The following is a 20,852-nucleotide window of genomic DNA, read 5'->3' on the forward strand; positions in this document are numbered from 1 at the left end:
TCCCAAGGCACAACTGCCTGAAGCTTACTGTGTTGCGGGAAACGTGACACTATCCTCTTGGCGGTAGCTTCTCACCAGAATAACAATGCAAGGGTCATGGAAGAAGCCATTGGGTTAGTCTGTGGAACTCACTGACTCATGATGCATTGAGGGTCACCAGCTAGCCAAGCTTTGGGGGGGGTGGGAAAGCATGCGGATTAATTTTAATTAAATTCACCGATGGCAGCGGGTGGACCAAGTGTTCTCCTTGTTGGTTTGAATGGTTGAAAACTGCAGAGATTTGGGGTGGCACAGTGAGGTTCCTGCTGTGTTCCTGGACAGCTTTAAGAATAAAGGGGTTTGCCTTTATGTGAGGCAAAACCAAACACACATAAATTCCAACACCCCCAAATTTTCACTTGCCTTCTGTAATTATACTCAACTTCCTTATGCTGAATTAGATCAGATGTCGCATTCGGGTAACGAAAAAAGTGTGCCATCTTTATAGTGCACCCCTTTGTTTGAATGTTGCAGCTAAACGAGAACGAACAAGTCTCCATTTTGACTGAGAACAGGGCCCCTTCTCATTTGCTGGATTCGCGCATCACATTAAACCATAGTTTGCTTTAACCAGTCAGCCACTGGTTCTTATGATACTGAAAAAGTCCTAATTTCTGAATCCATTCTAGAAAAAAACACGCCATAATTTTCAGAGGCAATTTGACCACAACTCCCAGAATTCCTAGCTATATGGACTGTAGTATCTAAAACTCTTGGAGATTGTATTTGCAAGATATTCAGAGAAGGTTAGATTAGCCAATTGTGGTACTTTTTGGAAATCTTCCCAGCTTACAGTGATGAATCAAGGGTTAGAGAATACTAGATACGTAGGCTGACAATCTGCGGAGTGCCATTGGGTACTCCAGTTTACTAATAGAGGATAGCAACAGCACTTAGACTTATATACCATTTCATAGTGCTTTACTCCGCTCTCTAAGCAGTTTAGAATGTCAGCATATTGCCCGCAACAATCTGGGTCCTCATTTTACCAATCTTGGAAGTCAACCTTTACAGGTGAGGAATCGAACTCCCAATTGTGGGCAGAGTTAGCCTGCAATACTGCATTCTAACCACCACAGTTCCTAGGATAGCCATGTTCGCAGAACACACTTAAGCCAACCTGTTGCAAACCTAAGCAGCTACTTTCACACAGTATACTGAAGGGTTTTGTGGAGGGGTTATAGTGGTTTTGTACAAACCCAGATCACTGAGTTAGTTTATCTTTCAACATATGGTACCAAAACCAGAAATGGGTTGATTAATTAAACAGGGTAAGCAGGTCATGAGGACACAACTTTTAAGTCTCATGGAATGGCGGAATGTACTTATAAGCAAGCAGGTTTGGGATATTATAACACAGTAATTGACCAGGGAATAGCACCGAAATCTACTTCCAGCAGCAGTAGTATAATAACCTGATGACATATTTCGCAGTAGGAGATTTGGAAGAGAGATGAATCCTGTGCAAATTGAATTTGTAGCGGGCTTGTTCATTAACGAAATCGTCAGCCTTTTTGCTAATGTAAACGCATATTTTTCAGCTCCCAAGTGCTGCTTGCGCATGCATGCCTACAAACGTATTTACCTACGAAAGGCAAAATCTCGGCGGTTTAAAATGACAGCTTAAATAAACATGAGGTGCTACCACCTGCAATTGTCCGACAAGCCAGGAACTCGCTCGGTTGCCATCTTAATCCCATCCTCCAACCCTTTATTTAAACAGAACGAAAAGCAGGCAAAACTCAGCATTGTAGCAGGCATGATGTAGCATGAATCTTTTTTGTTCGAGAAAAAGGATCCGTCCCAGCACAGTCACCCGAGGGATGAGAGGAGGATCGACGAACGACTTGCTTAGTAACAGAAATCCAACTGCAGTCGTAAATTGAGAATGACCCGTAACTGCAAAGAAAAAAAAAAGTTAAAATCGGAAGATTGGGAGCAAGGATAGACATCTTGTTTTCAAAGTTTTGGTGGCCAACGTCCCAATTTTTGAAAGTATTATCCAAGGTTTGCGGATTTTTTCCAGCTCTTCTCTGCTATTAGGACACTGTTAAAATTTAAGAGGTACAGGTAATTCTCAACGTACAACAAGAAATGAGCCCAAAATTTTTTGTAGCTAAGTGAGACAGTTGTTAAGTGAGCTTTGCCCCATTTTACGACCTTTCTTGCCATAGTTAAGTGAATCACTGCAGTTTAGTAGTAACACAGTTGCTACGTAAATTTGGCTTCCCCGTTGACTTTGTTTCTCAAAAAGTCAAAAAAGGGATCGTGTGATCCCAGGACACTGAAGCCATCATAAATATCAGCGAGTTGCCAAGCGTCCGAATTTTGATCGTGTGACCATGGAGATGGCTGCAATGGCCATGAATGTGAAAAACTGCCGTAAGTCATTTTTTTTTTCAGTGCCATTGTAACTTTGATTGGTCATTAAACAAACTCTTGTTAAGTCCACGACCACCTGAACTGCAATCCAAGATACAGCCTGTGTAGAAGGTAAGGGACACAGAAAGTTTGCCTGGAATTCTGGGATGATTTAGGCTAAACCAAGTTTTTAAAAAATTATTGCTTTCAGGAAATCTCCTTTTTCCCACTCGTTTTTCTGTGAAGAAATACTGAGTGGTTGTTTTCCCACGGAAACCCAACATGTTGCAATACATTTTGGGGACAAAATTCTAAAGACACTGTGATGTGGCTGCATCCTAAAGCCAGCCAGTCTTCTCACGCAGCTGTGAATTGTGAAGGATTGGTGGACAAACTGCTTCTTCTTTTTTTTCTTTTTTTGAAAAAAAAAATCTGTCTTTTATTATTGACCTTCTCATCGGGAAGATAAGTTTCCATGGAAATCCATGACTCAAGAGCCACTGAAGTGGAATATCAAATCTAAGAGACAAAAGACAGTATTCTTCAGAGTTGGCATCCTTCAGTGACTACTAGCCTCTTCTAAGCTTGGTCCTCCAGAGATGGCGGATTTCAACTTCAGTCATCACAGAGGTTAGAGAACTATGGAGCTTGGAGTCTGTTTAATACATTTGAAGAGCCTCAGGTTGGGAGGACTTAAGAAGGGGGGCAGATGGTCCTTTTTAGATGGCTCTTGAAAATAGACAAAGGTGAGCTTTGCAACGCTAATCCATAATGTAGTTTGGTTTCAGCTTCATAAATTTCAGCTTTACAGACATTGGGGAATTGAAATCATGGTTTAAGGTTTAAGAGTGTGTGGAAATCCAACCAGTAGGGGATTGTTTCCCATTTTGACATTAGTCCTGTACATAGTGGCACATTTTTTAGAGGCTGGGTGACCAAGGGAAGCCCTTAGATCAGGGGTGTGCAGCCGTGGCCCATTTACATCCTGTGGACTTTAAAGCCCACAATTCATGCACTAGTCAAGCTGGCTCAGGAACTCTGGGAATTGAAGTCCACCGGTTGTAAAGGGGGCATAGTTGCCTATCCCTGCCTTAATCGAAGATGTCAAACCTTGGCAACTGTAACAGAGGTGGTATTCAGCAGGTTCTGACCAGTTCTGGAGAACCGGTAGCGGAAATTTTGAGTAGTTTGGAGAACCGTCCAATACCACCTCTGACTGGCCCCGCCAACCCTATCTATTCTCTGCCTCCCGTTGAGTCCCAGCTGATCAGCTGGGTCTTCTTTGGTTGCCCTGCACAGGAGAACGGAACTGGAAAGCAGGTTAGTGGGGTGGGGAGGGAATGGGGATTTTGCAGTAACCTTCCTCTGCCACGCCCACCAAGCCACGCCCACAGAACTGGTAGTAAACATTTTTGAATCCCGCCATTGAACTGTAAGACTTGTGAAGTCCAACTCTGGTTGTGGAATTCTGGGAGTTGAAGTCCACAGGTTGCAAAGTTTGCCAAGGTTGGACACACCCTGCCTTAGATGCTCCTGAAGATATTCTTTCCATTGAGCCCCAAATTTCCATGGTTAAGTGAAACATTTGTTAAGTGAGTTTTGCCCCATTTTATGACCTTCCTTGCCACGGGGTTAAGTAAATGCAGTTGATAAGTTAGTAACACGGTTGTTAGGTGAATCCAGTTTCCGCGTTGACTTCACTTGTCAGAAGGGCTCAAAATGTGGTCATATGAGCTGGGATGCTGCAACCATCATAAAATATGAGTTGCCAAAGACCTGAATTTTGATCACGTGAGGACAGGGATGCCCCAAAGGTCATAAACTGTGAAAAATGTTGATAAGTCCCTTTTTTCAGTGCCGTTGTGACTTTGAACGGCCATTAAACAAGCTGTTGTAAGTTGAGGCCTACATTTAAATGGAAATTTCACTTGAAATTGACAGAGCTTTCCTTAGATCTCCACCAAGTTTTGTTTAGCAACCCAACTCCGAGAGACCAAGTTTTTCATACAATACTCCACTGCTAGATTGGACGTATTATCCTCTTAGCATTTGGGCCAGTGGTAGGATTCAAATTTTTTTTACTACCGTTTCTGTGGGTGTCGCCTGGTGGGCGTGGCTTGGTGGGCATGGCAGGCGAAGGATATACTGCAAAATCCCCCTTCCCTCCCCACCCAACTAACCTGCTTTCCAGCTCCATTCTCCTGTGCAGGGCAACAAAAGAAGACCCAGCCGATCAGCTGGGACTCAATGGGAGGCAGAGAATAGATGGGTTGGTGGGGCCAGTCAGAGGTGGTATTTGCTGGTTCTCCGAACTACTCAAATTTTCCGTTACTGGTTCTCCAGAACTGGTCAGAACCCGCTGAATATCACCTCTGATTTGGGCCCAGTAGGTAAGAGAATCCAAATGTCAATTCATTATCTTGGCAATAGGCAAGACTTGATTAAAACCAGACTGGCACTGTTGTTCCATTAGAACATTTGCTTGTTGCTTTTTAAGCTCTTTCTCCCTGCTACAAGGAATCACCCATTTCACAACAGCCTGGGGATCAATTGGGTGGGGTGGGAGTCACTGAGGCTGGCTCCCGGATTTGGGGGAAAAAAATTAATGCATGTCAATCAGTAATATTTACCTGAAAATAAAGGGTGTGGTGTGTTTAGGGTTCTTCTGGGCAGTTCTGGGTTATTTTTTCAGTTGGCACCCTCAGGCTGTTCTTTTGTGGATGCCCTCAGAGTATAGTTTTGAACTGTTAGCTTACATGTACCCTTTTGAAGCAGTCAAAACTATTTTTTTCTTTTCTTGCTTCACATTATTCCACAGAATTCATAGTATTCTTCTTAAGGTTGGCAACGTTCAGACGGGTGAACTTCAACTCCCAGAATTCCTCAACCAATTATGCTATATAGCTGGGCAATTCTGGGAGTGGAAATGCTATCCGTCTTATAAATGGCTGAGCTTGAGATACAATTGATTTATATCTCAGTATAAATCAGAGCAAAACCTGTTTGCTAATTAGAAGAGAATATTTCTAGCTTAGGGTCGAGCATTGGGGTCCTTGGTGCTCTCTGAGATTGGTGGTTTTATTGTCAACATTTCATTACCAAACTAGATAACATCATCAGTGCTCTCAGCAAACCCTACTCCCTTGTGGCACTGATGATGTTACCTAGTTTGGCAATGAAAGGTCTGCAAGAAAACAACCAAGCTCAGATTCAGAGACCACCTACCGTGTTTCTCATATAATAAGGCCGGGTCTTATTTTTTTTTGAGCCCTGAAAAAATGGCTAGGCTGTCTTTTTTGGGGGTGACTTAATTCCCCCCCTTGCATCTTCGGGCGGGCGGCGATGGCTTGGATGTTGACCTCAGCGTTGGTGGGGCACTTCGTATCGGGGTCAACGCAGGCAGCACCATATCTGGGTGTGCAACAAAAGTACTTCCTAATGGCAATCCCCCCCACCATTCCCCCCATTTTGCATGTTTTAATATAGGCCTTAATTTGGGGGGCGGGGCTTAATTTCATTTCATGCCTATAAAACATGCTGGGACTTCCTATTGGGGGAGGCCATATTGTTGGAGAAACAGGGTATACTTTACCAGCTGCAAAGCGCTTGCTCTGGGCCCATTATAATTTCAACTGTTCATTAAGCAACTGGTCATAGGTCGAGAACTACCTGTGTATGCTATGATTTAACTCCCTCTGTGAATCCAGTCATACTCTTCTAGGCAATGTGCATTTGGAACAAATTTCCCATATATCCAACAAGGGATGCATTGGGTTAGTCCAGAGGCTAGCCCCCATAATCACCACAGGATTAATGCTTGTGTCGCATGCAACTTTTCAGGAGATTCTTAGATAAATTGAAAAACTGCAATGGTGCCCAAATCTGGACAAATTTTTTATACTACTGGCTAGAGCTTATTTCTTAAATATATACATAGAATTCTAGTCTAAGGTTCCCGGAGATGTTATTTAGGTCCTTGTTGTTAAATCAGGTGCTTTCCTAATGTGTTCGGATTAATCCCAGTTTGAGGAAGTGTAAACTGGCCCTCCCATCTTCCTTTCTCTTTCTTTAGTTATTTCCCTCCAAATCCTTTTCTGGAACTTTACAGCAACCTCTTTTTAAAAAATTCCACTTCCTTTTACACAGTTTCACTGTGTAAAATGATTATTTACTTTGGGGAGGGTGGGTGAAAAGGATGAAATACTATTTATTTTTTTTTAAAAAAAACCTCTTTGAGATGTCTAAAAAGACTTCATCACAAGGCATTGGACTTATTAGGTTGAGGGAGGCAGGGAGGGAGAAAGGAAGGAAGGAAGGAAAATGAAAAGGAAGAAAGGGAGTGAGGGAGTGAGGGAAGGAAAAGACAGTAAAGAAGGAGAGAGGGAGGGAAGGAAGGAAAAGATAGCAAAGAAAGAAGGAAGGAAAATAAAAAGAAAGGAAGGGCCAGTTGAAATGAAAGGAAGAAGGAAGGAAAGGATAGTAAAGAAGAAAGGAAGGAAAATAAAAAGGAAGGGTCAGTTGAAATAAAGGGAGGGAAGAAGAAAGGAAGGAAGGAAAAGAGTAAAGAAGAAGGGAGGGAGGGAAGAAAGAAAAGACAGTAAAGAAAGAAGGAAGGAAGGAAAATAAAAAGGAAGAAAGGGCCAGTAGGAAGAAAGGAAGGGAGGGAAGAAAAAAGGGAAGGAAGGAAGGAAGGAAAAGGCAGTAAAGAAGGAAGGAGGGAAGGAGAGAAGGAAAAGACAGGAAGGAAGGAAGGATCATAATCATAAGGACTGGAAATCTGGTCTGTTTAACTGAGGATTTCAGACTGCTAGGATTCAACTGGCTGATACATCTGGGGATTCCTACTAGGATAGGAAGCCCTGCTCCCATTGCGGTACTCAAGAGCTCCCGAAGGATCCCTGTATCCAAATGGCACCTGAGGCAGGTGGGGTTCACACCCAGCGCCAGGCTGTGATGTGGTTGCTTTCACGTTGGCCAAGCATGCTGCATAAACCAAAGTGGAGCAATTTATAAACTGTGGTTTATGGCTTCTTGGGTCACGAGAAGAGCCAGTTGTGAGTGAATCACCCTTCTCCCTTGTCTGCAGCAAGTTGCTAAAATCCAGTTGCCTTCCTTGCTGCTGTTCGGAATTCCCCTTCTGTCTTTCCGGTAGTCAAACTTCCTGCCCGCCTGACTGTCTTCCTTCCTTCCCTTTATTTATTTACTTACTCCAATGTTTACTCAGCCTTGGCTAGCTGAAGCTGGTGGACTTCAACTCCCAGAATTCCCCAGCGGGCTCTGCTGGCTAGGGAATTCTGGGAGTTGAAGTCCACCCAGTTTCAACTTCTATAGCCGCCCATCTCAACCGGCTTGCAATTTTACAACTATTAAACAACTCAAACAATTAAAAAAAAAAAAAAACCCAACCAAACCTTAAAAACCTCCCAAAATATCTACTACTTGCAGCAAGCCGAGAGAGTTAATCAACTAACAAAGCTTGGGTACCCAGCCAGGTTTTTAAAGCCTCAGAAAAGGCCAGGAGGGTTGGAGATCCAGAGGTCCAGATTTAGGGGTCCAGGATTAGCCCCCCACCCCAATTGCAAGTCCTCTACAGGCTCCATTTCTTTGGGTGCAGCTGCAAGATAATTTGGCGCTCTTGGCTGATGTTCTCTCAGGGATTTCCCAGCTAGCCTCCCCCACCCCCAATCCTAGCTGTGATCACTCTCTCTCCCTCTCTCTCTCTCAGGGCAGCATGGAATCTTCCACACTCCCCAACGTGCCTGGACAAAGATCCCGCCCCATTTGCATTCTTTCAAATTTGCTGCTGCCTGCCGTGTGTGCCCCGTGGCCCCGTGAACAAACAATTGTTCTGCTCCCATCCTCATAATGCTGAGTTTTCTCAGGATTCTGGCAAGCCCTCGGGTGCGTCCCACCCGGTGCTTTGCCACTATCGGCCCAGGCAGCCTCCCACACACGGGAGCATCCTCCTAACCATATATACATATATATATTTGCCTTTTCAGGAGAAATATTCGCCCAAAGTTAGCAGGACTTTAAAAAAAAAAAAAAGCTTCATGCTTAAAGTTATAGGCCAACCCGAAACTCGGTTCTTCCCCTGGTAACGTGGATTTGGATGGTGGGTTTGCAGAACCTGCTGGGATGAAAGGTGGGAGGCCTAGTTCCTGGGTGCACTCAGCCTGTGTGGTGGTTGTGTTCAGCAAAGCAGAGGTCAGCAACCGTTGGCCTCGTTCAGCAACGATTGGCTTCGCGGGATGAGCAACTTCTGCAAACCGAGTCAGAAGGTTTGAGTCAGCTTCCCAGAGAGCTTTGGCTACAGGACAGAATAGAAAATATGTATATATACAGATAGATAGATATTAATAATAATGTTGCAGATAAAAGGCAATTTTTTCCCTGACAAAGGAAAAAAATCGGTAGTTTCTACATTATTTATTTAGTCTTCCTTCCTTTCCTTTTCTGGCTTTCATTCTTTCCTTCCCTTCCTCCTCTCTTTCTTTTTTCTTTTTTTCTATTCCTTCCCTCCTTCTTTCCTTCTTTCATTTTTTCTCTGCCTTCCTTCTGTTCCTCCTTCCCTTTTTTCTTTCTTTCCTTTCCTCCCTCCCTCCCATCTCTTATATTCTTTTCCTTTCTTCCTTTATAGCTGCCCATCTCACGTGTGATCCTGGACAATTCCTTGCATTAAAACAACCAATAAACCAAATACAATGGTCCATAAAGAACAATTAACTCCCCTAAAACCCAATGAAAACCAACATTTAGAACCAGGCAACACAACAAGCAGGCAAATGCAAGTCATGTGTCTAACCAATGCAGCCCCCTGGTAGGCTGCTTCGGACCACTTGGCGGATTCCCAGGTACTTTGATATATTAGTTGATAAAAGTAAACCCCCCCCATGGTTTGCTGCATCTCCCAGGTCTGTGGGAGTGGGTCTAACCTCATTTGTCTGCTGCTGGTAGGGCAGGTGCCCTGGAGGTAACTGCCAGGGTCTGCCAGAGTGGCCAAGCCAGTTGTGATTAGCTTGTCCCCCACCGAAGCTTGATCCCTGCTTAGCTTCAACAAACCTAATAGCATCATGTGCTTTCAGTCCATTGTCTGGACATTCTTCCTTAGCCATTCATCTTATCATCTGTTTTTATACCCTTTCTCTACTCCCCTAGGCTGTTTGCAGAGGGCCTTTTTAGTTCTTTCCTCTTCTCTTCTGCTTTGTTGCCATCACGGACATGTTTGTTTAAAAATCTATACCTCCAGGGCATTTGCAGCAATAAACCGTAAATCTTTCTCTTTTAAGACCTCAACTCCACATCCTTCCTCTCCTCCGTATATAGAGACTGTTGCAGTTTGGGCTTCTCCTTGAGGTCTAGAATTCTATCAGCCTCTGGATAAAGTATTCCCGGTTATGTCAGGCAAAAGGGTAATCTGCTGGACGTCATTCTTGGAAGTCTGCTTCAAAAGCCTCCCACCCCATCCTTAAACACAAGGAGAGGGCGCTTAGCGGTTTGCCGTTTCTTCGTTTGGGCTCCTGGGCAGGTTTGTGGTGAAGATACAAGGCCTGCAAATATCTCTGAGATAAACAAAAGCACTGAATGGAAACACATTTGTTTCTCCTTTTACATTCTGCTCCATTCTTCCATTCTCTTCCCAGCGATTGGGTTCAATCACGCACTTATCGGTAGTTCTTGATTTACGACCGGTTGTTTAGTGGCCAAAGTTACAGCAAGGCCTGAAAAAGCACACAGATTCGAAGTTCTGATGGTCGCTCCCCCCCTCCCCGTGTGGTCACTCAGCAACCAGCCCCCCATTTATGGCTGTTTGCTATATCTTGCAGTCAAAACGTCCACGTTTTACAAATAATAATTTCTAAAAACTGGCATTTTGTTTTTTAGCAAAATCGGTCCACAGCAAGTAATTGGTTTACTTTACGACTGTGGTGTTCATTTTATGACTAATGGCCACAGCAAAAATTGTCATGAGTTTGGCCACATATGGGTGACCTGTTTCATGACTGATACGACTTACAACCATAATGAGCAGGCCTTTAGGATTATACGTCAATGACTACCTGTAGACTAAATGAAAAATTCAGGCACATAGTGCAGCATCTGGGAACCAGGTTATTGTGTGAAATTACAGAGTTTTACATGAACAATGTGTGAAGCATGCTACGAGGTTGAAATTTTAAAGTTATTTGGGATGATGTTGTAGTTCTTATTTATAAAATAATTGTTTATATTATGTTTTATTTTTTTAAAGTACCCTTAGGCCATCTTTTAGGGCACAAAGCCCCCTCAAGGCAGCTATTAAGGTACTGTAAAACAGTGGGACAAAATAAACATTAGAATTAATACAATGCAGCTATGACAATAAAATGTCACACCCAAAAATAGAGACCAGAAAAACACTGTAGTCAAAAACCACAAAAATGAACAGAAAAACATGGAAAATAAATGGAACTCCCCCCCGCCCCGAAATCTTGTTATGACGCTCCTGGGAAATATCTGATCTGTCTTTTAGCTCTTAGTTGTTTATTATTATTATTATTATTATTATTATTATTATTATTATTATTATTATTATTATTTACTGTGATTTGGGAATGATAACCAGGGACTAAGTATTTAGTTATGACAGTTGTATAACTGTTTGTTTTCAGAAAACTGTGATGCAAATGTGTAAGGAAGACACTCTGCCATCCAGAGTTTCATTTTTAGACAGATAGTGGAAGTGGTTAAATCTCTATTTAAGCTGCAGTCTTGCACAGTTCTGAGAGTAAACACCAAAGACAAAGGCTGCAAGAGGCTATTCTCCACAAACATACCCAAGAAAACCCGCCATCTAGACCAGAAAGGATTCCATTCCTTCTGCTTCCTCTATACCAAGATACTTTCTCCACTGATTTTACAATGCGGCCCTGCAATCTTTTCTCAGAGCAGTGAATTCACAGATCCCTCAGAGCCCTTCACAGCTACACCAAACTTTGGACCCTATAAATTCCAAATTTTGGAAAGGGGCTCACGATAAGCACACGGGCTTAACTTCTGCATACAGGTAATCCTCGACTTACAACAATTCATTCAGTGACCGTTCAGTGACAGTGGCCCTGAGAAAAGTGACTTATGACCGCTTTTCAGAGTTACGACCTTCGCAACATCCCCATGATCATGCGGTCAAAATTCAGATGCTTGGCCACTGGTTCCTATTTATGACCGTTGCAGCGTCGTGGAGTCAGTCACCTTTTGGCAAGCCAAGTCCACGGGGAAGCCAGATTCCCTTAACTGTGCTATTCACTTTACCGACTGCCATGATTCTCACTTAACAACTTTGGCAAGACAGGTCACAAAACGGGGCAAAAACTCCATTAACCAACGCCTCACTGAAGCACAGACATGTTGGGCTCCATTGTGGTCGTAAGTCGAGGACTGCCTGTTTCTGGAGTTCCGAAATTCATCCCCCACCCCTCCCCGTGTTAATATAAGGTTATATAAGTTTTCTTATTTTCTTCTTTCCACCCCCCCAAAGGATTCGCACACCGTAAGCCGTTGCAAAAAAAAAAAAAAAAAGTCTTCGGGGGAGTTTGTCCCGGTTCTCTCTCGCGCGCGTCTCCGGGCATCTTCCGGGCACCACTCTAAGATAGCTAACCAGCCAGCCTTCTTCCTCCTCCTCCTCCTCCTCCCCCGCCCCCGCCAACGGCCATCCCACCCAAGGTGCCGCCCGCCGCCCCTTTTAACTCTCCCCCTCTCCCCCCACCCCGGTCGTGAGCTCTGTGGGCGGAGCCGAGGGAGGCTTTTGAGGCGGAGAGGCGGGCTCAGCGTGTCTATGGCGACGCGGCGGTGACGTGCGACGGGGGGGCGTGGGCGTCCCCGGCTCCATATGAAGCCGAGGGGGGAAAGGAGGGGGCCAGAGCCCGAGACCGACCCGGCGGCTTGGAGGCTGCGGCGCGCGAGGAGCCATGAAGACCCCGGCGGACGCAGGTGGGGACTGCCAGAGGGTCCCACGTTGATGCTTCGGGGTGGGGGGTTGGAGGAGGAGATGCGGCGGCGGCGGGGGGGTGTCTGTCGGTGGATGACCACCACGACACGTGGGCTGGAAAGTTGGAGGGGATGCAGGCAACTTAACTTCCATCCCCCGCGCCCGCCGTCCGTCCGTCCTCTGCTCTGCCTCGCCGTTCTCGGGGATCGGAGCGGGGGAGGCGACCTGGAGCGGAGGGGAATGAATGGGGGACGAGGGACGAAGGGGAAGGGCCGGGCGAGATCCAGGAGCCGCCGGCGTTACTCCCTAAGAGAGACCAACTCGGGGGGACATCGAAGCGGAGACAGAGACGCGGACTGGGGAGTGGGGGGCAAGTCCTCCAAACGTGCTGGCTTCCCCCACCCCTCCGCCTCACCTGAGCTCTGGGAGGTGCGGCGGCTGATGGAGCTTGTAGTCCGCCCACCGGGCCGGCGCCCAATGGGGGAGGGGACGGGAGAAGGAGGAGGGGGGCTTCTGGAGAGGAAGCGGCCGGCGCCTCCGATCCGAAGCGGGACGTGCTGGCGGGGCAGCCGGGAAGAGGGAAGAAGAAGAGCCGCGGCGGGCTCGCCTGCCTTCTTGGGGTGCAGCCGCCATGGAGGTTCCTAGCTGGGGAAAAGGGAGAGGAATCGTGCTGCGGGCGAGGTCCCCGGCTCTCTCTCCCCCGACTCTCCACCCCGCTTCCCGATCGCCTGCCTGCCTGCCTAAGGCTCGGCCTCCGGCCGGGAAGGGAGACAACGGGCAGGAGTTTGAGCCGCCCCCCCGGGAGGAAGCGGCTCGGCCAGGGAGAGAAGGGAGGGCGAGCGAGCGGGACAACGCAGCCCGTCGCAACGCTCCGGAGTTTGTGGGAAGCGGACCTGTTGCATTTCCTTTCCCGGCGCCTGCTCGGCTCCTTCTTCGCAAGTCGGCCGCCTGCCTGCCTTCGGGAGCCGAAGGAGTCGAAGTGGGGACCCCCCCAATAAGACATCGAAACGGGAGGGGGGTGGAATAAATGGGGGCGGCTTTCCGAGGGGGGAGCAGCCCGCCTGCTGCACCCTCCTCCCTGGTTAAACGCCCCCCACCCCGTCACTCACACTCACACACACCCGTTCCGCCACGAGTCCCGGGGCGGTTTCGAGGGGGGCCGCCGAATGAATGGGGGCGGCGGAGTGGATCTGAGGGGGTGGATCGCGCGCGGGAGCGAGCGAGCGTGGCATTTGGGAAAAGAAAAAGGCCTCGGATCGAGGCTCTCTTTTCTCCTCCCCCCCCCCCAACAACTCTCTCCCCCCCTCCCCCTCCATGCCGCCAATCACCGGGGGGAGGGACGGTACTTTCCTTCTGTCAACTTCTGGCACTTGGAAGGAGAAGGAAATAAATCCAGATTTGTGTGTGTGTGTGTATGTGGTTGTGGTGTGTGTATAGGGGCGGGGGGGGGAAGAGAGAGTTGCTGATTTCAAAGAGGGTTGCACGGAGACGAAGCGCCACGTTGCTGCTGCTCCGCGCAACGGGTTGAAGCGTCGAGCGTGAAACCGGGGACGGCGGGCGTCGTAATCCGGAGGCAGGATCAACTCGCTTCCGAGTGAATCTAGCCGAGTTTAGGAGGGAGGGGGCTCTCTCTCTCTCTCTGTGCCCCCCCTCCCGCCAGCTCTCCCCTCTATACGAAACGCGGAAGCGCTGCAAAGCTTGGCAACTAGGGGGGTCCGGGCCAGGAGGGTGCAGGAGAACCCCACGGTGGGATCGGTATTTTTTTTTTTATCCCCCAGCCCCCCCCTTTAACCTCCCCCCCCGCCTCCAATCTCGCGGGCCGTTCTCCAGCGTCGTCGGAATGGCCTGTGTCCCGCGAGTGGCGGGGGGGAGGAAGAGAGGAGGCGGAGAGCGGAGGAAAAAAAAGTTGCAAAGCTTTTCCGAAGTGGAAATCGGGCTCTTTCCCCAAAAAAAAAAAAAAAAAAAACACCCAACAACAAAACACACACACAAAAAGCAACTTTTGTTTCCGACCGACAACGCGACGTTTAAGGTGGGCCGTGGAGGGAGGTGTGAAAAAAAATCTTCTCTCTCTCTCCACTTCCCCCCCCCGCCCCAAAATCCGAAGCAGGGACGTAGATCTAGATTGAAGAGGGGGAGAGGAGGGGGTGGCGAAGGGGCGCGAACCGTCGAGATTTATGCTCACTTTTTAAGCAAAGTTGGCGGCGACCTTAAGTCTCTAACTTCGGTCTTGCCCGGGGGGTGCTGGTTGGTGGGTGGGGGAAGAGAGGGTGGCGGCGGGTTAAACTCTAACCTTAAACCCAGGACTTTAACCCTCTTAAGAAAAGAAATCTGGGGTTGGGGGGGCGGTTGGGCTTTGCAAAGTCCCGCTTTCCTTCAACGCCAAACCCCTCCCCACTACGCCAGCCTTCCCACCTCGGTTGAAACCCCCCCAGCCCGGAGGTGGGAGTAACGGAGTTGCTCTCAATCCGGGGAGAGGAGTTTTATTTTATTTTTTTCCTCCCCCCACTCTTCCTCCTCCTGCGGGGTTGGAACGGGGTGGCGCTTACCCTGGGATTCTTGCGGAGGGGCGCTTTGCAAAACGGCTCTTGGAGGAACTTCCGCGGCGGACGAGTTTTTTTTTTTTCCTTTTCTTCCCTTTTTTTTTTTTTAAATAAATAAATAGGGTCTCGGTGGACTTTTGCACCCGGGAAAAGAAGTGGGATGGGGAAGAAGGGCGACCAAAAGCTGCCTTTGCGTGAAGATCCGTTTGTTTGAAAATGGCTTTAAAAGACAAAAAGAATTCGGGTGGGAGTGTAAATAAAGGGGTGTGTGTGTGTGTGTTTTAATTTTTTATTTGCTTTTTGCAAAAGCTCTGGGGAAGCATTGCATAGATTCTTTCTATCTCCCCCCTTTTTTTTAACTCCCCCTCTTTCTCTCCCCCTCTGGTTTTGTTCAGTGCTTCCACCCCATCCCCCTTGGCGCCACCTCTCCCCCCTTCCTTGCCTGATTGTCTGTCTACTGGAATCTTGTCTCTCTCTCTCTCTCTCTCTCTTTGTTTTTTTAAGTGCCTCTTTTGCTTCTGTTCAGGCTTGTCTTCCCCTTCTCACCTCCTGTTTGCAATCATCAAGGCCAGCTCCAAACTACTTTTCTCCTCCTCCCCCAAAAAAACAACCTCTGGGAAAGTTATTTTCTTTTAGGCGCCTGTTTAAAACAGGCACATGGGAAAACACACACACACACACAAAAAAAAAAAAAAACCCAGCCACACACAGCAACACCCCCTAATAATAATTCCTTGGGCCTTGCCCAAAGTGCTAACGAAATAAATCTGCAGTATAGCAACTTCTCCAGGCTTGGAAACCCCACAAAGTGCACCCAGGGCTTCCCCCTCCCTCCTTCCTGGATCTCTCTCTCTCTCTTTTTTTTTTTTTTTTTTTGCACCCACACTTAATTTTTCCAGAGCCTGAAACTTTTTTTTTTCCCCCTTCAAAATTGTGTGTGTTTTCAGCCACAGCTTCAGAGTGTGCAGTGATGGAAAAGGGGGGGGGCAGGCAAAACAGTTGCCTGGTAAGTGGTGGGGGTGTGTTTTTTTGGTTTGTTTTTTTTGCCTCCCTCCCTTTGGCACGTTGCAAGCAGAAAGTCTTTTGATGTGGGTTCCTTTTGCCTGGGTTGAAGCCCCCCCCCCCCTTTGCTCAAAGGCAAGAGAATGGGGGTGTGTGTGTGTGTATCTTTAAGGCCCTGTTGGCATCAGGGAGTGATGTAATATTAAGGGTTTTTTTTTTCCCCCTTTCTAAAGCTGGGATTGAATTCCAGCCCTTTTAGCTTCTGGCTCCAGGGATTAGTCACAGGGGTGGTGTGGTTTAGAGTGTGTGTTAAGGAGGGGGCATGATTTAAAGAGACACCAACATGATTTCAAGTCCTCTGCTCCACACACAAACACACACACACCCTTTTTTTTTCTTGTTTATTTTTTATTTTTTTTATTTTTTTGCCTGGCTGCGCATATCATCTTCCAGGAAATCCTCAACAAATAATTACGGTCCAAAATAGACTTTCATTCCTAGGGAAGACGGAGCTTGCAGAACTGGCTTTGAAGTATAGCAAACCAGACAGAAGTGGGGGGGTGTGGGGGGAGAAGGAAAGTGTCTTAAGATGGAGTCCCCTTTCAACTGAGGTTTGAAATTTAAAATATATTTAATATATATATATATATATATGGCACATGTGAGAGCTGTTTGAGCCCACAGACACTCAAAGCTCCCACACAGGCCCTGGGCTTTCAGTGGAAAATATGAACTGCTGGGCAAAAAGCCTGCTGTAAAAAAAAAAAAAAAAAAGTTGGATGTCGGGATTGGAAACACTCACCACATTGTGTGGCAGGGGGCCGCTTAGCTGTGCTCACCAAACCCCAGAGGAGGGGGCCTGTTACTCTCAGCCCCCCCTCCGCTGAGTAACTTGGAAGGTTGTGCATCCCATCTTGGGATAAGGGTTGGAGTTGGCCCGCTTCCCTTCCTGGAGGTGTGTGGCCCGTTGAGCCAAGCCCTTTCCTTCTGCCCTGCGAAGCCATGACGCAGTCTTGTTGGGAGGGCGATGGTTGGCGGGGTGACTGGGACCCCCAAAAGATGGAGGGAGGGGGAGATGGCAGTGATTGGATCCTTGGCTCTTCTACACAAAGTCTTGTGTGCCTGGTCATCCATGTATATATATATGTGTGTGTGTGTGTGTGTGTGTGTGTGTGTGTGTGTGTGTGTGTGTGTATATATATATATATATATATATATATATATATATATATATATATATATATATATATATATATATATATATATATATATATATGGATGGATCGATCTTTGGTTATTCAGGTTTTCTCCTGCGTAAAATTGGACGTGGGAGAATTTTACGCGGGAGAAAACCCGAATAACCAAAGATCCACATACAAATATCCGTGAAAATCTCAGAAAACATACATACATACATACATACATATACATACATACATATGTGTGTGTGTATATATGTTTGTGTGTGTGTGTGTACTGGCACACAAGACCTTGTGTAATATGTGTGTGTATAAACTGGCACACAATATCTCGTGTTTTATATGTATATGGACTGGGACCGCAAAAAGCGATCAGATCCCCAGTTCCCCTACATGGGGACTTGTGGGTAATTGCTTGGGGGAACTAGAGCCCCCCCCCCCAAAAAAAAAAATTGGAGAGGGGGAGATGGCACCGATTGGCTCCTCGGCTTTTCCCACACAAAGACTTACTGAGTGGGTAATTGTTGGGGAGAATGGGACCCCCCCAAAAAAAAAGAGGAGGAGGGAGAGATGACAGTGGTCAGATCCCTAGCTCTCCTGCATGAAGGTTTGCTGAGAGGCTAATTTTGGGGGGAGACTGGGACCCCCCCCCCCAAGAGATTCAGAGGGGGAGTTGGCAGCCATCGGCCCCCTTAGCTTTCCTGCACAAGATCTTGTTGAGTAGATACTTGTTGTTGGGGAATCTGGGGGGGGGGAACCCTCCAAAATGGGGAGATGGTAGCAATCCGTGGCTCTCTCACATGCATGTTCTCTCTCCCCGGCCCACCCTTTTCCCAAGACCCGGATCGTGGTTGCGTGGGTGGTACCAGGCCTGTCATGGCCTCTGTGGTTAAGCCTCCTGGTTGTCTCGTCTTTTTCCTCCCCACACCCTGGCGCTGGTCTGGGGTTGGTTTGTGCCAGGCCTGGGGGCAATGCCAGCCAACAGACGGTGGTGTGTTGTTTTTTTGTACCTCCTCCCTCTGGGCTTGGCAAAGACGGTGGCTGAGTTGGTGGAGATATGCTGGCAATGGCGTGGGAGGTGTGGCAGAGGGAATCTAAGGGAAGATTCGGCAGGCGTTCTCTGCTACCTTGGAGGTGGGAACAAACAGGGCCCAGAAGGGGTTTTTTGGGGGGAAGGGGTGCTTGGTGCGTGTTTGTGTGTATGGGATGAAGGATAGGGTTCTGTAAGGCAGGGGAGGTGTTTTAGTGTGACAGGCTGCTACTCCAAGCTTCCTCATTCAGATGGCCAATGTATATATATATATATATATATATAGAATAAGAAGAGATGAGAACGCAACTTTATTATGATAATGATTTTTTTTTTCCAAAGGAGGATGGTTTGCTGCATAAAGTCATTCTTCCCCTCCTCCTAGAACAGTGGTCGCCAACAGGTGGGCCGGGGACCACTGGTGGTCCACGAGAAAATTTTGGTGGTCTGCAGAGAAATGTCACTTCCAAAGCACCCCCTCCCAAAGCAAGTAATCCAGGCTGCGTGGGAACACAAGGCTGCGCTGCCCACATGGCCTGTGGGAACACAAGGCTTGCGTCGCTTGCATTGCAAACAACATGAGGTAGTGAGGGGGGGGGGAAAGGTTGGGGGGGGGACTTGCCCCACTCGCCCCACGCACCTTGCCTGGCCACCGGGCTGCTTCTTTCTTCTGCTTTTGGCTGCACGCAAGGAAAGCAGCCAAAGTCTTTCTTTCTCTCCCCCAAACTCCACCAGAAATGAGTCTTTGGGGCCCTGCAAGGCATCCTTGCTCAAAAAAGCTGCGCCAGTGTGACAAGTCTCACAAAGATCATTTCTGGTGGAGTTTGGGGGAAAGAAAGAAAGACTTCTGCTGCTTTCCTTGCCTGAAGCCAAAACAGGGTGGGGAATTTTCCTGCAGACTTTTTGGGGCATTTTCCCAGGGTTTCCGGTCTGCGGGATTTAAAATTATGAGTTTGGTGGTCCCTGAGATCCAAAAGGTTGGCGACCCTTGGAATAGAAGGCCTGATCAGCGTTAAGGAACTGAGATACTGGAAAAGGTGGCTTTTGATTGTCCCAAAGGTACTTGTTGAAAAGGCAACTGGACTTTGAAGGCGTTTCGCTTCTCATCCATGACGCTTCTTCAGTTCTGAATGACTTCTGACTAGAGAAGCGTCTTGGATGAGAAGCGAAACGCCTTCCAGGAAAAACCAAATCAGGTTGCCTTTTGAAAAAGCACCTTTGGGAACAACCGTGACCTGGATGACCGAGAATCTCCATAGACACCTGGCTGTTGACGGGTTAAGAGGATTGTGAAGCCAAGAGTCCTCTCCCAACCCCTCCCTCCCCCTGGTCAGCCATAAGAACGGGAAGATGAAGGTGTCCTTCTGGGAAAAGATGCTCCTGGGTGGGAGCCTCAGAGCAGGACAGGCTTGGGGGATCCACGGATAGAGCAGGATTTTGGAACAGGCTGTTTTAGCAACTCAATCAATCAACCAATCAATCAGAAGGGACCTTGGAGGTCTTCTAGTCCAACCCTTTACTCAAGCAGGAGACCCCCATACCATTCCAGACAAGTGGCTGTCCAGTCTCTTCTTAAACACCTCCAGTGATGGAGCACCTACAACTTCTGGTGGCCAGCTGTTTCACTGGTTAATTGTCCTCACAGTTAGGAAGTTTCTCCTTAATTCCAAGTTGCTTCTCTCCATGATTGGTTTCCATCCATTGCTTTTTTGTCCTGCCTTCTTTGGATGCTTTGGAAAATAAGTTGACCCCCTCTTCTTTATATGGCAGCCCCTCAAATACTGGCCTACTGCTATTGTGTCACCCTCTAGTCTTTCTTTCCTCTAGACTGGCCAAACCCAATTCCTGCAATGTTTTAGTCTCAAGGCCTTCAATCATCTTAGTCGCTCTTCTCTACACTCCCCCCCCCCCCAAAAAAAGTCTTAATTTCTTTTTTTGTAATGTGACCAAAACTGGATGCATGCAGTATTCCAGGTGTGGCCTTACTAAGGCTTTGTAGTATTGTATCCTTACGATTTATATTGACGGCTTCCTAGTATGATTTGATTACTTATTGTACCCTATGACTATCATTAAGTGTTGTACCTGATGATTCTTGATGAATGGATCTTTTATGTACACTGAGAGCCTATGCACCAAGACAAATTCCTTGTGTGTCCAACCACACTTGGCCAATAAAGAATTCCATCTATCTATCTATCTATCTATCTATCTATCTATCTATCTATCTATCTATCTATCTACCCTGTTTCTCCAACAATACGGCCTCCCCCAATAGGAAGTCCCAGCATGTTTTATAGGCATGAAATGAAATTAAGCCCCTCCCCCCAAATTAAGGCCTATATTAAAACATGCGAAATGGGGGGAATGGTGGGGGGGGGGGGGCTTGCTGTTAGGAAATACTTTTGTTGCACACCCGGATATGGTGCTGCCTGTGTTGACCCCGATACGAAGTGCCCCACCAATGCCGAGGTCAACATCCAAGCCGTCGCTGCCCGCCTGAAGATGCAAGGGGGGGGAATTAAGTCACCCCCGAAAAGACGGCCTAGCCATTTTTTTCGGGGCTCAAAAAAAAATAAGACCCGGCCTTATTATATGAGAAACACGGTATCTATCTATCTATCTATCTATCTATCTATCTATCTATCTATCTATCTATCTATCTATCTATCTATCTTAGTACAGTCTTCTTCAATCTTTGGCTCCCTAAA

At 47.1% G+C, this 20,852-nt stretch overlaps 1 protein-coding gene and 1 long non-coding RNA gene across 2 annotated transcripts in view; one reads left to right on the plus strand and one right to left on the minus strand.

Annotated features, from left to right (window-relative positions):
* Window positions 1–15,031, minus strand: LOC113421209 (uncharacterized). Its single transcript, XR_003372147.2, has 3 exons — window positions 14,917–15,031; window positions 8,531–8,710; window positions 1–1,938 (listed from the first exon to the last, which is right to left on the minus strand). It is a non-coding gene; the product is annotated as an uncharacterized LOC113421209 (long non-coding RNA).
* Window positions 12,265–20,852, plus strand: part of ERF (ETS2 repressor factor) — a 20,376-nt gene continuing 11,788 nt past the window's right edge. Inside the window, 1 exon segment of the mRNA XM_026681470.2 lies at window positions 12,265–12,369. Coding sequence (XP_026537255.2) covers window positions 12,348–12,369 — 22 coding nt within the window. The 5' untranslated portion in view covers window positions 12,265–12,347.

This window comes from Notechis scutatus, chromosome 8 (genome assembly GCF_049901735.1).
Source record: "Notechis scutatus isolate UNSWTSFEM ecotype Mainland chromosome 8, rNotScu1.2, whole genome shotgun sequence".
In the NCBI taxonomy this organism is placed as follows: domain Eukaryota; kingdom Metazoa; phylum Chordata; class Lepidosauria; order Squamata; family Elapidae; genus Notechis; species Notechis scutatus.